The following is an 18,056-nucleotide window of genomic DNA, read 5'->3' as shown; positions in this document are numbered from 1 at the left end:
GAGGGTATTACAGGTGTATAGAGGGGATCAGAGGGTATTACAGGTATATAGAGGGGATCAGAGGGTATTACAGGTATATAGAGGGGATCAGAGGGTATTACAGGTGTATAGAGGGGATCAGAGGGTATAAGCGGTATATAGAGGGGATCAGAGGGTATTACAGGTATATAGAGGGGATCAGAGGGTATTAGTGGTGTATAGAGGGGATCAGAGGGTATTACAGGTATATAGAGGGGATCAGAGGGTATAACAGGTATATAGAGGGGATCAGAGGGTATTACCGGTATATAGAGAGGATCAGAGGGTATTACAGGTGTATAGAGGGGATCAGAGGGTATTACAGGTATATAGAGGGGATCAGAGGGTATTACAGGTATATAGAGGGGATCAGAGGGTATTACAGGTGTATAGAGGGGATCAGAGGGTATAAGCGGTATATAGAGGGGATCAGAGGGTATAAGCGGTATATAGAGGGGATCAGAGGGTATTACAGGTATATAGAGGGGATCAGAGGGTATTACAGGTGTATAGAGGGGATCAGAGGGTATAAGCGGTATATAGAGGGGATCAGAGGGTATTACAGGTATATAGAGGGGATCAGAGGGTATTAGTGGTGTATAGAGGGGATCAGAGGGTATTACAGGTATATAGAGGGGATCAGAGGGTATTACAGGTATATAGAGGGGATCAGAGGGTATTACAGGTGTATAGAGGGGATCAGAGGGTATTACAGGTGTATAGAGGGGATCAGAGGGTATAAGCGGTATATAGAGGGGATCAGAGGGTATTAGTGGTGTATAGAGGGGATCAGAGGGTATTACAGGTATATAGAGGGGATCAGAGGGTATAACAGGTATATAGAGGGGATCAGAGGGTATTACAGGTATATAGAGGGGATCAGAGGGTATTACAGGTATATAGAGGGGATCAGAGGGTATTACAGGTATATAGAGGGGATCAGAGGGTATTACGGCCGGGTGACGTGTGCGGCCGCCGGCCATCGTTGTGGTAGTTTTAGCCGGCAGTATATAAATCAGCCACCGGGGGGCTTTATAAGGCTACACAATCCCCACCTGTTCAGCGTTCTGCGCTCCCAGGCGCCGAGTCGGGACTGTTACTTGCAGCACGTGTGATTCTCATTCATGGTAAAGCAGCTGCCGCGCTCAGCGGCATTCTTTTGCGTTTTGTTGCTTTACGAGATCTCTCTTCTCGCCCAACGCTTTTTTAATTTGTTATTTAAAATCTGACCCTGCTTTCAGGAGATATAAGCATTATGAAGTATCACGTGTCCGGGAGATTAAAATGAAGCTCTCCCCAGAGCCCAGCGCAGTCTAAAGTGTCCCATGGTGACCTCGGAGACTCTTTTTTGTAACGCGCACGCACGCGCACACGCACACGCACACGGTACAGCTAGCTGCCAGCTGTTCCAACTCCAGGCAAGTCCCTAACCTTAACGGCATACCATTAATCGGACCCCTTATCCTAAAAGCCCTTGCCCTATCCCTAAAAGCCCTAACCGTAACCCTAAAGCTCTTCACCCCTTACCCCTCTAAAGTTAACCCCAAATACTAGCACAAATCCCCGTAGCCTCTTGCACCGCGGGGACATGCCCGGCGGCTGGCTGCCACCTGCGCCTGATCGGCGGCGAAGAGATGGCCCATTCCGTATATATAGAGCAGGACATTAAACTAACATTATAGGGAGTTATACGCATATAGGCTAATGGGGGACTTAAGGGGACTAGAGCGCTCTGTAGCTTTCCGGAACCTGCTCGTGCTGACTGATTACAGGTGCACACTTAGTCACCATTATCATCGAAACACATACACAGCGTCAGCAAGTCATTCTGCAAAGTGGCCGCCGTGCTGACTGAGTGGGGTATCGGGGGCTCAACTCCAGTTCTCAAGCCCCTCCGAACAGGTCGAGTTTTCAGGATCTCTCTGCTTCAGCACAGGTGGCTCAGCCACTGATTGAGCCACCTGTGCTGAAGCAGAGATATCCTGAAAACCTGACCTGTTCGGAGGGGCTTGAGGACGGGAGTTGAGCCCCGCTGATTTATAGGAGGGTATTTCCTCATAATTTGGGTTTTTCCTGTTGGGATCGGATGTGCAGTATAAATATACAGATGTTCTGATAATCGGGCGCTGAGGTCCGTGCCGTGGAAGGAATGTATTTGTTGCGGTTAAATTTGAGGGTTATTTGCTAGTAAGAAAATACTGTGTATATACTGTATGTGCCTGTATACAGAGGGAGGCGTTTGTGCCACTAGGAGGTGCCACAAGTTATCCGCGTTGGAAGTAACATTGAGCGCTGTAATCCCCGCACTGCACGTTCAGCAGGGACAGTTCTGCCGGCTGTGTTTGTACTTACAGAATATCAGAGGGGTGTATACAGGGGATCGGAGGGCATCAGTGGTGTACGCTCTCTCCCCCCTTTCTCTCCCACCCTCTCTCTCTCCCACCCTCTCTCTCTCCCACCCTCTCTCTCTCCCACCCTCTCTCTCTCCCACCCTCTCTCTCTCCCACCCTCTCTCTCTCCCACCCTCTCTCTCTCCCACCCTCTCTCTCTCCCACCCTCTCTCTCTCCCACCCTCTCTCTCTCCCACCCTCTCTCTCTCCCACCCTCTCTTTCTCCCACCCTCTCTTTCTCTCCCCCACCCTCTCTTTCCCCCACCCTCTCTTTCCCCCACCCTCTCTTTCCCCCACCCTCTCTTTCCCCCACCCTCTCTTTCCCCCACCCTCTCTTTCCCCCACCCTCTCTTTCCCCCACCCTCTCTTTCCCCCACCCTCTCTTTCCCCCCCCCTCTCTTTCCCCCCCCCCCTCTCCCTCCCTCTCTCTCCTCCCCTCTCTCCCCTCTCTCTCTTCCTCCCCTCTCTCTCCCCCTTCTCTCTCTCCCGTTTCTCCCCTCTCTCCCCCTCATTTATATCTGCTGTCAGACAAGTGGGTTCTGTATCAGGGATGTGTTCTGGATCCCTGGAGAGCCCCTTAACCTCTTGAATGCCGGAGCGCGGGATTGTTAAATGACTCATTCCTGCAGGCCTCACAAAACACGTGTGGTACATACTGCGGCAGCTGGGGGGCGCCGTTTCCGTGAGGGGCTTTCATTGTCGCAGTGTTGGGAAAGAAACCTAAACAAACGCCAACCTTTGCTTTGCAGAAAAAGGCCGAGGCAGCTCACCGGATACTGGAAGGACTTGGGCCACACGTGGAACTGGTACGTTACTAGAAGGCGCGAGCTCTGGGCGGCGGTGAAGAACACATTTAATGAGGTCTTTCACAAGCACAGCGATTATATAAACCGCAGGTTGTTAACCTTTTGGTTTTATAGCTGGAGAGCAGCACGGTAACCGTTTCGCTGCCGGTGTTGTGGCGCTGAATGTCTGCGCCGGGTTATATATTCAATCTTTATCTTTTCATTCCAGCCTTTATACAACCAGCCTTCGGACACCAAGCAGTACCACGAAAACATTAAAATGTAAGTATGCTGAGAATGGAATTACCGAGCTGACACACATCCCTGACCCCATCTCGTGGCCGCCTCTCTGACCCACTTCCCGTGGCTGCCTCTCTGACCCCCTTTCCCGTGGCTGCCTCTCTGACCCCCTTTCCCGTGGCTGCCTCTCTGACCCCCTTTCCCGTGGCTGCCTCTCTGACCCCCTTTCCCGTGGCTGCCTCTCTGACCCCCTTTCCCGTAGCTGCCTCTCTGACCCCCTTTCCCGTGGCTGCCTCTCTGACCCCCTTTCCCGTGGCTGCCTCTCTGACCCCCTTTCCCGTGGCTGCCTCTCTGACCCCCTTTCCCGTGGCTGCCTCTCTGACCCCCTTTCCCGTGGCTGCCTCTCTGACCCCCCTTTCCCGTGGCTGCCTCTCTGACCCCCCTTTCCCGTGGCTACCTCTCTGACCCCCTTTCCCGTGGCTGCCTCTCTGACCCCCTTTCCCGTGGCTGCCTCTCTGACCCCCTTTCCCGTGGCTGCCTCTCTGACCCCCTTTCCCGTGGCTGCCTCTCTGACCCCTTCCCGGGGATGCTTTCCTGACCACTCTTCCCGTGGCTGCTTCCATGACCCTCTTCCCGTGGCTGCTTCCATGACCCTCTTCCCGTGGCTGCGCCTCTGACCCCTTGCCGCTGCCTTCACGTGGCCGAGTGGAAGGCCCACGCTCCCGGCTAATAGATTTTTGTTTTTACACCTCCCTGTTTCAGAAACCAGACCATGCGCAAAAAGCTCATATTGTACTTCAAAAGACGGAACCACGCCCGCAAGCAGTGGGTAAGTTACTGTCATAGCGTCGCAGCCCGAGAACGCGCGGAGTCTCAGTCTCCCGATGCACAATACACGAGGAAGAGACCTGTGAGGTCTGAAGAGCTGCAATTCCCTCTATATTAAGGTCTCGTGTGGTGTCTGTGTGTGGTGGTGTGTGGTGGTGTGTCTGTGTGTGGTGTGTCTGTGTGTGGTGTGGTGTGGTGTGGTGTGTGTGGTGTGTGTGTATACGGATGTATACGGATGTATAAGGATGTATACGACTGCGGGGACTTGGAACTGAGAGATGTAATCTGTTGCTATGGTAACCAGACGCACAATTCCGTATTCCTTTCCGTTCCGCGCTTGCAGCTCGCCTCTTATTAACTCCTTCCTTGCACAGACTCTGACCGGAATGATTTGTGACATCACCAATAAATTGGTGCGACCTTCGCCTACAGCGGGGGGCGGCCAACTCCCAGTCCTCTGGGGGCCACCAACAGGTCCGATTTTCAGGATATCCCTGCTTCTGCACAGGTCGCTCAATCAGTGGCTTAGTCTTCGACTGAGCCACCGGTGCTGAAGCAGGGATATCCTGAAAACCTGACCTGTTAGTGGCCCCCTGAGGACTGGAAGTTGGCCGCCCCATGCCTACGGGATTGGTTGATAATAGTAATTGGAGGAGCGATGCTTTGCTGGCGCCTCTGGCAGCTAAAGGGTTAAAGTTAAAAAAAAAAAATCACTTATTTAAAAGAAGTATGGCTCCATTTTCTTTTTTGTGCAGTCGTTCTAATCTGATCATTTCTATTTCTTTTATTGTTTTTAATACTCTTTGGGGAGAATAATTAATCAAAACAAAACTCAGGTTTAATAATTTTGCTGCATTTATGCCGCACTTTACAAACAGTCTGATCTCAAGAGATTAGGTAGAAATCGTAAAAACCAAAGAAAAACAACAAAAAAACCCACCAACCACCAACCACCAAAAACCACGTGGGTTACGTTGGAGACTTAATAAAAAAAAATAGTGTCACTATATTTAACTCATTAAATATGCCACCGCCATGCGTTCGCTTGGATAATGCTGCTGCCGCGACGCTGGAGGTGTGAGGGTTAAATACAGAAAGCTAATTCGCGTGGTGTCGAGGCTCAGACGGAGGCTCAGACGGAGGCTCGATGTTCCAGGGCACGAGAAAGAGCAGACGCTGATCGTGCAGAATAGAAGTAAAATTAATTAAAAGTACAGAAGCAAAAACCGCTCTCCTTCCTGACTGATCACTGCGGCCTTCTGGGAAAATGAAAAATTCATTACTGCCGGGTGCATTTAGGCTTCGGAAAGTGTCTCTCCCCCCCCCCCCCCCTCGATTAAAGGTGCCATCCCACTGGGTAATCAAGAAAACACACATTTGCCATTTAATATGTCCCGGGTGTCGATTCTAACCCCCTTATCTTGGTTGCAAAGCGGTTAATTTAATGATGATAATGGCAGATATTGCTAAGAAAGTGGTACAGTGCTTTCTTTCTTTCAATGGAAAACTTGTATCCGTTTACATAGCATTATTGGAGCATTATTGGAGCATTATTGGAGCAGGATTGGAGCATTATTGGAGCAGGATTGGAAGGGGGGAAATTGCAGGCAACCTGTAAAATACATTTTCTGACCAGTAAGTGGAATTAATGTTCTCTGGAAACTCCCGGTTTGTGCAGGGGGTCATTAGGTTGTTGATAAGAGGGTGATTAATGCACCGGCTGAGATTTTCGATGGGGAACTTGTGCTTAGACTTGCGGTTGCTTGTTCCCCTATAATGTGACCAGACGTTCTCCACGCCCTGACCCGGCGCACTGCTGCCGTGTGCGCGTTCTCTGCTTCTAGGCTGCGCCGGTGTTCTGCGGAACCGTAGCTGTATCGATGAGCGAAGTGCAAGAGTGGCAGTCCTCTAACCAATGGGTAACATCAGCCTGTGCAGCGCCGGGGGTCCAAGGGGGCACTTCCGTGTCGTGTCATCACCACGAGCTATCACGTGACCACGCCAAAACACCCAAATGCCGGGAATAAAAGGGGTGGCCAGCATGATTGCCCCCCCTCCCACCTGCATCCCCCCCCCCTGTGGGCGTGCCTCATCGGGGGTACCGTAAAAGGTAGTGATCCCCTATATCGGGGGGGAAGGGAGGGGGCTAACTCCAGTCCTCAAGGGCCATCAACAGGTCTGGTTTTAGGGATGTCCTTGCTTCAGCACAGGTGGCTCAGTCATTAAGGACTGGAGTTGGCCACTCCTTCCCTTTTTCACGTCGGTGAGGATTGACTTTTTTTTTTTGCCCGTTTTTTTTGTCTCTTTTCAACATTCTGCCCAAAATGTTTAGAAATTCTGCAGGATTTTATGCTCGGGGATTTTTAGGAAAAACAAACATGAAATGAGGATAAATAAAGGACTCCAGGAGGTTGCTGAGGGGGGAGGCAATAGCGTGGCTGGAAGCTGGATAGAGTGGATCATTGGCGGCCGGCGCGGGACACCATAGCAGAGTCGCCAAGTTACAGATCCACACATTTGGTTTCCGCGGCATTTCCGCGTCCGTCAACGTTTTTCTGCCGCGATCCTTCATGGCGGCTGCTGTTTCCTGCAACTGAATGTCGGTATTTCCGGAACACCGCGGGCAAAGCTACTTCTAGTTACGTGCTACGTCGGGGTTTCCGCGCCAAGGCGATTCTCTAGCAAAAAAAAGATAAATTACACAGCATCATTTTGTGTAAAGAAACCGTTTCTTACATCTGCCGGGCATTGTTTAAGGCATTTAACGCCAGTGTCCAGCCGGCAGGATTTGTGATGTGGAAGGGAAACAAGGTGACATACAGAGATGCAGGGTGGATTTGGTCCGGTACTCTGCGCAGCAGGGTTAAACCACGGGATTGGCGCAAAGTCAGTTTCAATGTCTCAGAGGCGCAACATGAGAATGACACATTGTTTCAGTTTAGCACCAAAGTTCCATAACCCCCTTTAGGTCAAGGTGGCCATCGCCAGACCTCCAAGGGCCACCAACAGGCCAGGTATTGTGGATCTCCCTGCTTCAGCGCAAGTGGCTCAGTCATTCTGACTGAGCCACTGATTGAGCCACCTGCGCTGAAGCAGGGGATATCCCTATTACCTGGCCCGTTGGTGCCTACCCCCGCTGTAGATTTTCTTTGCTACACCACCAAAGGATTTGTGACCAGTGAAGTTATTTCGAGGGTTAAAGGAAGAAGATATGGGTGAAAGGGGATTTTTGGGGGTTGGAGATGTGTTTTATTTTTGTTGGTCCAACCACATCATCTTTCACTTCCACATTTTCGACCGGCTGCGGGTTTAGGGTTATTTAGCGTGAAACGGGATTAAAAAAATATCTTCTTCACCCGGAGACATGGAGGTTTCCACATTTTCTGGGTACCGATAACTCATGATCCAAAATCGGTGAGAAATGGGGGTATTTGCCTGTAAATATGAGGTTTGGTTTTCTCCTCTTATCAACGAACTTCCTATTTTCAGGAAATGGTTGTTTTTAAGAGCGCACAACCGCCCAGAAAGGCGCAATCCTCCCCAACTCACCAAGATTGTTTTTGTTTTGTTACAAAATTGGAACGGGGAGGCCCCCCATAGATTTTCTGCGCGGTGTACCCGGTTCCTGAGATACTGGTCATGTTAACGGTGTCACTTCCTGGTTTTTAATGGGTATTTAAATCGCCATCCAATAGGAAGCCACAACCAATGACATTGCCGCTTCCTATTGGGCTGAGATTTGGCCGCCATTTTGTTTCCACATAAAGCGATTGTTAACCCGGTAATGTCACCAGTAATGATCTCTGGAACCAGGTGGCCCCTGAAACTGATAATCGTGGCGTTTTGGCTCAGAGGAGCCCAACTTACCACCCTGTAACAAATTGGTGGGGGGGGGGGGGGTGGATGAAAAAATGACCATGCGGCACTACTCCTTTTAACCCATTCATTGTGAGAGGGGACTGCAACACATTGCCTTAGTACAGTGGTCAGCCAACTCCAGTCCTCAAGGGCTACCAACCGATTGGGTTTTAATGATATCCCTGCTTCAGCACAGGTGGTTCAATCAGTTCCAGTACAGGTGGCTCAGTCTTTGACTGAGCCACTGATTGAGCCACCTGTGTTGAAGCAGGGATATCCTGAAAACCTGACCTGTTGGTGGCCCTTCAGGACTTGCGTTGGCCATTCCTGGTATAGTGCACTGGCCCCAATGAAACATGCAACTATAAGTGGCAGATAAGTATCAATTTTGCAGCAAAAAAAATGCATGTGATACTCGGCACTGCTTTTGGCGTCAGACGGTTTCTTACATAGTAATAGCCTTATAATTACTTGAAACATACCACTGCCATTACTGCCTCTCTATCTCCCGCCTACGAGCATTCTGGGACTTGTAGTCCTGCTGGACCGGAGGGTGGGGGTCGGCTTTGAAAATCCGGGGCAGACGCTCCTGTTCTCCTGCGCGTCCGAGAAAAGTGATGGAGGAGTCCGAAATGGGGTCAGCAGGAAAAAGGCGGGGTCCTAGTTATCAGGAGAACAAGGGACGGTGACCGGAGGGATCTACATGGCCATACGGGAACTCTGTATTGGCGAGCTTAACCAGAGCATCCATATACATTGCCCTAAGCCAAGGCTGGGCAACTGCAGTCCTCAAGGGCCACCAACAGGTCAGGTTTTCAGGCTATCCCTGCTTCAGCACAGGTGGTGCAGTCTTTGACTGAGCCACTGATTGAGCCACCTGTGCTGAAGCAGGGATAGCCTGAAAACCTGACCTGTTGGTGGCCCTTGAGGACTGTGGTTGCCCACCCTGCCCTAAGCAAAGTCATGCATTTATTCCATGCACACTTCTGGTTTGTGTCCGAGCTGGAAATAAAATAGCATTGTGGTTTAGCTGTAATCCGTAGCTCTCGCATGCAACGGTTACACTTTCTTTGTAACTTGAATCAGTCTCCTAAAGTCCTTTATAAAGCAGCGTGCTTCCTGGTTGGAGATAATTATCGGTTAGCGAAGACCCACGGCATTTTACAATTATGTCAAAAGGCTAAGCATCCGATTTCACAGCCAAATGGTTATTACTGCAGCTCCAAGAACGGTTATTTACGGAGTGTAGGAACAGCACACTGACATTCTCCAGTGTGCAATCCGGCTTCTAAACATCTGAGACGCGGTCTTTAATAACGAAATCCGTGCTGCTTACAGCGCTTACTGCAAGCGTGAGACCTACATTACATGTCTGTAATAACTGTAACCATGAGACCTGCGTTACATGTCTGTAATAACTGTAACCGTGAGAGCTGCATTACATGTCTGTAATAACTGTAACCGTGAGAGCTACATTACATGTCTGTAATAACTGTAAGCGTGAGACCTGCATTACATGTCTGTAATAACTGTAACCGTGAGAGCTGCATTACATGTCTGTAATAACTGTAACCGTGAGAGCTGCATTACATGTCTGTAATAACTGTAACCATGAGACCTGCGTTACATGTCTCTAATAACTGTAAGCGTGAGAGCTACATTACATGTCTGTAATAACTGTAACAGTGAGAGCTACATTACATGTCTGTTATAACTGTAACCGTGAGAGCTACATTACATGTCTGTAATAACTGTAACCGTGAGACCTGCATTACATGTCTGTAATAACTGTAACCGTGAGACCTGCATTACATGTCTGTAATAACTGTAACCGTGAGAGCTACATTACATGTCTGTAATAACTGTAACCGTGAGAGCTACATTACATGTCTGTAATAACTGTAACCGTGAGACCTGCATTACATGTCTGTAATAACTGTAACCGTGAGAGCTGCATTACATGTCTGTAATAACTGTAACCGTGAGACCTGCATTACATGTCTGTAATAACTGTAACCGTGAGAGCTGCATTACATGTCTGTAATAACTGTAACCGTGAGAGCTACATTACATGTCTGTAATAACTGTAACCGTGAGAGCTGCATTGCATGTCTGTAATAACTGTAACCGTGAGAGCTACATTACATGTCTGTAATAACTGTAAGCGTGAGAGCTACATTACATGTCTGTAATAACTGTAACCGTGAGAGCTACATTACATGTCTGTAATAACTGTAACCGTGAGAGCTACATTACATGTCTGTAATAACTGTAACCGTGAGAGCTACATTACATGTCTGTAATAACTGTAACCGTGAGAGGTACATTACATGTCTGTAATAACTGTAAGCGTGAGACCTGCATTACATGTCTGTAAAAACTGTAACCGTGAGACCTGCATTACATGTCTGTAATAACTGTAAGCGTGAGACCTGCATTACATGTCTGTAATAACTGTAACCGTGAGAGCTACATTACATGTCTGTAATAACTGTAAGCGTGAGACCTGCATTACATGTCTGTAAAAACTGTAACCGTGAGACCTGCATTACATGTCTGTAATAACTGTAAGCGTGAGACCTGCATTACATGTCTGTAATAACTGTAACCGTGAGAGCTACATTACATGTCTGTAATAACTGTAAGCGTGAGACCTGCATTACATGTCTGTAATAACTGTAAGCGTGAGACCTGTATTACATGTCTGTAATAACTGTAAGCGTGAGACCTGCATTACATGTCTGTAATAACTGTAAGCGTGAGACCTGCATTACATGTCTGTAATAACTGTAAGCGTGAGAGCTGCATTACATGTCTGTAATAACTGTAAGCGTGAGACCTACATTACATGTCTGTAATAACTGTAAGCGTGAGACCTGCATTACATGTCTGTAATAACTGTAAGCGTGAGACCTGCATTACATGTCTGTAATAACTGTAAGCGTGAGACCTGCATTACATGTCTGTAATAACTGTAACCGTGAGAGCTACATTACATGTCTGTAATAACTAAGCGAGAGAGCTGCATTACATGTCTGTAATAACTGTAAGCGTGAGACCTGCATTACATGTCTGTAATAACTGTAACCGTGAGACCTGCATTACATGTCTGTAATAACTGTAACCGTGAGAGCTACATTACATGTCTGTAATAACTAAGCGAGAGAGCTGCATTACATGTCTGTAATAACTGTAAGCGTGAGACCTGCATTACATGTCTGTAATAACTGTAAGCGTGAGACCTGCATTACATGTCTGTAATAACTGTAACCGTGAGAGCTGCATTACATGTCTGTAATAACTGTAAGCGTGAGACCTGCATTACATGTCTGTAATAACTAAGCGAGAGAGCTGCATTACATGTCTGTAATAACTGTAACCGTGAGAGCTACATTACATGTCTGTAATAACTAAGCGTGAGAGCTGCATTACATGTCTGTAATAACTGTAACCGTGAGAGCTACATTACATGTCTGTAATAACTGTAACCGTGAGAGCTGCATTACATGTCTGTAAGCGTGAGACCTGCATTACAGTACATGTCTGTATGGATAGGGTCGGGGGGAGAGAAATAAAAATAAGCAGGACAATTGTTCAATAATGTTTTCTGTTTTTGAAACGGAGGAGCCGGCGGTTCTGTCTTGGTGCATCAGAGAGTTCCCTCGGCTTCGATAAGGAAGGGGGCGCTCTTAGAACGTTCTATTTGACCTTGCAGAATAGCAATGTGCATCTGAGAAGGTCAGCAAAAGGTTCAATTAGACCTGTTCCCTTCTACCATCTCTCCTGGGAGGTGCCTCCATGCATCTACCGCCAGCTCACGTGACAAGGATAGGTGTATTAAGAGGCACAGCTTCTGTTTTGCACATTTCCATTTGTATTATTTTCTGAAGCGCAGACGATCCGTTGGAGGAACATGGTACAACCGTAAAATGCTTCATTAATGCTATATATCCCAGTATTGTCATCAGTAAATCAAATAGAAAGGCCACAGCGATATACAGAAAAATAAATAAATACATAATAAAAAAGACTGGCAGAATATAGGAAGTATATTATTGTGGGTGTTTAAAATGAAAGTTTTATATAGGATCACAGCTCTATATTGATTGCAAGCTCTTCGGGGCAGGGACTCCTTGTGCTAATGTTACTTTTATGGCTGAAGCGCGTATTCCCATTATTGTCTTCTATTATGTGCATTACTGCGGTACAGTGCTGTGCACATGGATGGCGCTATAATATCAGCACTGGTCTCACAATACTGCCACATTCAGTTGTGTTTCTTGTTCTATGTAACACACGGTAGCCCGGCATTTCCGTCTCCGGAGGGACCTTCTTCACCATTGAGCCCAGTGCTGCTATCGTGGCTACCTGGGGCAGGGGTGGGCCACTCCCGTTCTCAAGGGCCCCCCCAACAGGTCAGGTTTTGAGGATATCCCAGCTTTAGCACAGGTGTCTCAATCAGCAGCTCATTGATTGACTGATTGAGACACCTGTGCTGAAGCAGGGACTGATTGAGCCACCTCTGCTGAAGCAGGGATATCCTGAAAATGTGACCTGTTTGGTGACCCTTGGGGACTGGAGTTGGCCGTGTGTGTGTGTGTGTGTGTGTGTGTGTGTGTGTGTGTCGTTTCGTGAACTTGAAGGAACATTTTGCACGTACCTGTTCCTGGTTAGGTCACTTACCTTCCATTAACACCCAGAATTCCGTGTAGAAACGTTCTCAGGTCCTCAGTTCACTCACTCTCTCTCTTTCTCTTTTGCTCTCTTTCACTCTCTCCCTCTTTCACTCTCTCCCTCTTTCACTCTCTCTCCCTCTTTCACTCTCTCTCCCTCTTTCACTCTCTCTCCCTCTTTCACTCTCTCTCCCTCTTTCACTCTCTCTCACTCTCTCATTCTCTCTCTCCTCTCTCTCATTCTCTCTCTCCTCTCTCTCATTCTCTCTCTCATTCTCTCTCTCCTCTCTCTCATTCTCTCTCTCCTCTCTCTCATTCTCTCTCTCCTCTCTCTCATTGTCTCTCTCATTGTCTCTCTCATTGTCTCTCTCCAGGAGCAGAAGCTGTGTCAGCGCTACGACCAGCTGATGGAGGCGTGGGAGAAGAAGGTGGAACGCATAGAGAATAACCCGCGGCGACGTGCCAAGGAGACCAAAGTGCGGGAATACTACGAGAAGCAGTTCCCGGAGATCCGCAAGCAGCGAGAGATCCAGGAGCGCATACAGAGGTCGGTGTGGGGCGATGATACCTTGAGCAGTCGCATCCATTTTTGGGTTGGGCGCCCACATTGAAGTGAGGATCCAGCTGGTTCTGGTCACCCTGAGAGCGTCCGGATCTTTAAAGTGTCAACCTCGGTTCTTCTTTTAACCCTTTGCGGGCTGGAGCTCCTTGTGCTCTGGCCATTCTGTGGCTTGTGTAGTGATCGCAGGCCTGAGATCCGACCCGCCATGTCCAGCTAGTTCATCCCTAATGGTCCATTCAACTTCAGGGTCGCGTTCCGGCCTTCATTTTGCCTCTCCCATGCCACAAACCCGAGAACTGATACGAGAACTGCCACATTGTGTAATGGGGTTTTATAAAAATATAAATAAAAAGAAAACAGAATTTTTTTCCCAGTACCACAAAAGGTTTTCGAGACGACTGATAATTCTGCATTGTTTACACATTTATAGTTCCGCTTCTTTTTAAAGAAGGCATTTATCTGCTCAGTGCATAAATATTCTCTCAAACTCTAAAGCATCTTCCCCAAGAATTATTATTCATTTTTATTTATTTATTATTATTAATGGATTATTATTATTAATGAATTATTAGAAAGCCTTTTTAAATGGAACGCAGTATCGCTACTTTGTGGCAAATGGACCTCCCCTGGAAGGGAATTCCGGACACGGCTGCACCAAACCGCGGGAACGCTGCCGCCCTCGGGGGTCACACGCCGTACTGTGAATACTTTACAGCAGACATGTTTAATCCGTACATCGCCAGAGCAAAGAGCCGGCCGGTGATTTAACATTTCAATTCCATCTCTCAGCAGGGTAGGACCGCGAGGGACCAGCCTGTCCTTCTCCTCCGCACGCAGCGAGCACGAAGTGTCGGAGATGATGGACGGCCTCTCGGAGCAGGAGGTAAGGCGTCCTCCTACCGCGATGCCGTACCTGCGGCAGTCTCCGTGCAGCCCCTGTTAACTCCTTCACCCCCACACGGGCCTGCAATGCATTGGTTTTTTTTTTTTTTTTTAGTGATCACGATTTGCCAGCCCTCAAAGCCACAGGCAAGGTGTTCTTCTGTTCCCCCGCCACCCCGCCTTTGTGTGAAAGTAATAATAAAACCATCATTAATTAAACAAATAAACAGAAGGAGCGCGTGAGCCTGAATTCACGGCTTCCGGAGAAAAGCAAAACATTACATTTTCCCCCTCCCTCTCACAAGATGCAAAAAAAGGTTAAACCGTTACAGTGAAAGCGATGAAATTGTTCTTAGGGAGTAACACGGAGTTATTTAATAAGAAATGTTGCAGCATGTGGGACTACCCTTTTAAAGCAAGTCTCCCCCTCTGCCCCTCTGCCCCTCTGCCCCTCTCCCCCTCTCTCCTCCCCTCTCCTCCCCTCTCCTCCCCTCTCCCCCCTTCTCCCCCCCTCTCCCCCTCTCCTCTCCCCCCCTCTCCCCCCCTCTCCTCCCCTCTCCCCCCCTCTCCTCCCCTCTTTATCCCCCTCTCCCCCTCTCTCCCTCATGGAAATGGTAAAAGATCTTAAAGTAACAATTCATGTGTTTTTTTTATTACTGTATTTTTTAGGATTGAAGCAGGGGTCTCTGGAGCTGAACCCCATTAATTTCAACCCCCCTGCTCTGCGAGATACTCGCCTCCGAAGGGGCCACCGGCATGTAGGCAAAGTTTTTTTTTTTTTTTTTTTTTTAAAAGCTCCCGCGTCACGCGGGCCAATGGGAAGCCGGACTGGGTGGCGTCACATCTGCCTATTGGCCCTCGGTGCCGGGAGCTTTGCATCTCCACCGTGTCGTCATCCCTGCAAAGTGGCTCCTGGCGTCCCCTACGGAAGCAGGGGACCCTCGGAGCTGGGATTAACGGGGTTCAGCTCGCTCCCTTGTTCCCCATTGATTTTTCTTTTTGGGTGTGCTGGGTTTGACACACAAACGAACACTACAAATCCGTCCGCCAGACTATACAAACATTAGGCAGTTTGTGTCCATCCGGCACCGCTGCCGGAGCGGCACAAGCCGGGGAGGGTCACCGGGTGAGCGTATATTAGAACCCGGGATACTGAACGGCCTACAAGATGAAATGGAGGCATTTAACGTGTGTGTGTGTGTGTGTGTGTGTGTGTGTGTGTGTGTGTGTGGTGTTGTAACCCGGGAGGGGGTAAACCACTCACAGCAGAAGAGCCTGACAGACAGCGCTTTTGAGATCATGGATGCATTTTAACCCCTGCAGTGGTGGGATTCGTCGTGGGACGGTTCAACACTTCTGGCTTGGATTAAAAAAATGTCCAGGTTGCTGTGTGTGTATAATTGAGAATTGCCAGCGTCGCGTTGATTTGCATGGCGTCGCGTTGATTGGCATGGCGTCGCGTTGATTGGCATGGCGTCGCGTTGATTGGCATGGCAGCTACTTTGCAGCCGGGGTTACCGGTCACGCCAACTGTAACACCCGTGTGGGACGGCCCTGGAATCCTGTCTTCCTCTTGGCTCCTGGTTTTAAACGGCAATTAGGCGGTTTCTAAGGAGAATGGTCCATTCCGCCCTCGCTGTTAATGCCAAATTCACCACAATGTGGCTCACGTGAGCTATAGTAACACAGATGCAGGAGACTGATATCACGAGACCATGTCTGGTTATACACCTCCACTAGCGCTCTTCTCTCCGCGGTTCTGTGTGTGTGTGTGTGTGTGTGTGTGTGTGTGTGTGTGTGTGTGTGTGTGTGTGTGTGTGTGTGTGTGTGTGTGTGTGTGCGGAAATGCACGCGTTTGTGTGAATTATGAGAGTGGAACATTTCGAGATTCAAACTAATATCCATTAATATGTAAATCTAGTTTCATGTGATGGCAAAGAACATGGCAGAGGCTCGTCTCATAAGTAACACGGGTCACTAAAAATGTGTGTGCGTGTTCGTGTGCACGCATTCTATGTAGCATAATACTATCTTTGTGTTTCGTAACACATAATTAGTGTGTGTGTGTGTATGTGTGTGATATTGAATGCAACATACAATAAAATGCGTTATTATATAGTATGTATATATAAAACAGCAGGTTATGGTTGACTCAAAGCTGTGTGTATCTGTGATATACAGGGAGGGAGAGAGAAATGACATGCAGCTTACAATGAAACAATCTTGTATTGTCCTATATGTACAGTATGTGTAACAGCCGGTGTGGTTGGTGTTGTGGACACATGACATCTGGGCTGTAATAAGAAGCGTATTGGAAGAGCCTGCAGATCTCACCCTCACCAGCGACTTCTCTCCGAATGACTCCAGCTTTTCTCCCGTTCCTTCCCGCAGAGCCTGGAGAAGCAGATGCGACAGCTGGCCGTCATCCCCCCCATGCTGTTTGATGCTGAGCAGCAACGCATTAAGTTCATCAACATGAACGGCCTGATGGAAGACCCCATGAAGGTGTACAAGGATCGGCAGGTCATGAACATGTGGAGCGAGCAAGAAAAAGACCTCTTCAGGGAGAAGTGAGTTCAGACGCGCACCTACTCATTTCATGTGCTTCACATGTCCAGGCGCTGCACTCATTCTAGGTGCTGCAAGGTGTTAATACTGTGTGTGTGTACGTGTGTGTGTGTGTGTACACACACGTAGCCAACGTAATGCGACTGCACGCCTGCTTCAGTGTTCTCATATACAACGCACCAGCGGGAGAAACGACCGCGTGTTTTTTAGATCGGCCTCACACGAGAAGGGTGTGTCATTTCACCCACAGGTGTATGCTAGTGAGTACACCAATATATGCACACCAACCTGCGGTCTCTCGCGGACGCGCACCGACGATCTCTCTGGCGCACAGGTGCCAGTTGGAAATTTGGTTTTTCCATCCCTGATACAGGCAATCCTCGGCATCCGACATTCTGCTTACCGATGAACGCGTTATCCAACGACACTCAATGCAATCTCCGGACGCATTGTCCGACGCTGAATTCGCCGGTCACCGCCGCCAATTAACATTGGACCCGCTTTCCGACAGTCCGATAACAGACGGCGGTTTGCGGGAGGCATTCCGTCGGATAACCGAGGACCCACTGTATATACATAACATATTTGCGCGCATGCACGTATCACGCGCACACAGGCACACGAATCTTACACGTATCAGCCGTTACCGAACCCTTCCTATTCCTCCCTCTCTTGCTTTTCCCTCCTTTGAGGCTCACACTGTCCAGCTGTTTTCTCCTCTCCCTGTCCACGTGGCGGTCTTTTATCGCCCACCTACCTCTACCCATCCCCCTTCTGCCTTTCTCACTTTGAATCCTGGCTCTCTTTCTTTCTCTCCTCTGACTCCCCTTTCTTCTCCTTGGGGACTTCAACTGCCACATTGATGACCCCTCTCTCCCTTGGGCTTCCCGCTTTCTCTCTCTCTAACCTCTTCTTTTGGCCTTCAACAGTGGACTGCAGCTAACACCCACAAGGATGGCCACTACCTAGACCTGTTTTTCACTAAAAACTTCTCTCTCTCTCTCTCTGATTTCTCCATTTCCCCCTTTCCTTTCTCTGACCATCACCTCATCTTATTTTCTCTCTCACTTCTCCCCTTCTCCACCTCCAACTACCCCTCGTTTTTGCAGAGACCTGCGCTCTATTAACTACCAGCTTTTGATTCCACTTTACTCTCCTACCTCTCCTCTCTCAGCCCTAATACAGACTCTGACAACCTGGTCAGGAACTACAACTCTTCCCTAGCCTCTTGACCTACATGCCCCGCTTTCTC

General features: G+C 48.6%; 1 protein-coding gene across 1 annotated transcript in view; it reads left to right on the top strand.

Moving 5' to 3' along the window:
- NCOR2 (nuclear receptor corepressor 2) overlaps positions 1-18,056 on the top strand; it is a 274,837-nt gene that overhangs the window by 134,991 nt on the left and 121,790 nt on the right. Inside the window, exons 7-12 of the mRNA XM_075569217.1 lie at positions 3,158-3,214; positions 3,423-3,475; positions 4,196-4,262; positions 13,167-13,339; positions 14,144-14,237; positions 16,628-16,806. Coding sequence (XP_075425332.1) covers positions 3,158-3,214; positions 3,423-3,475; positions 4,196-4,262; positions 13,167-13,339; positions 14,144-14,237; positions 16,628-16,806 — 623 coding nt within the window. The remainder of the gene's footprint in view (positions 1-3,157; positions 3,215-3,422; positions 3,476-4,195; positions 4,263-13,166; positions 13,340-14,143; positions 14,238-16,627; positions 16,807-18,056) is intronic.

Source organism: Ascaphus truei, chromosome 13 (genome assembly GCF_040206685.1).
Source record: "Ascaphus truei isolate aAscTru1 chromosome 13, aAscTru1.hap1, whole genome shotgun sequence".
Lineage (NCBI taxonomy): Eukaryota > Metazoa > Chordata > Amphibia > Anura > Ascaphidae > Ascaphus > Ascaphus truei.
Note: the sequence above shows the minus strand (reverse complement) of the source record. Positions and strands in the feature narration are given on the sequence as shown.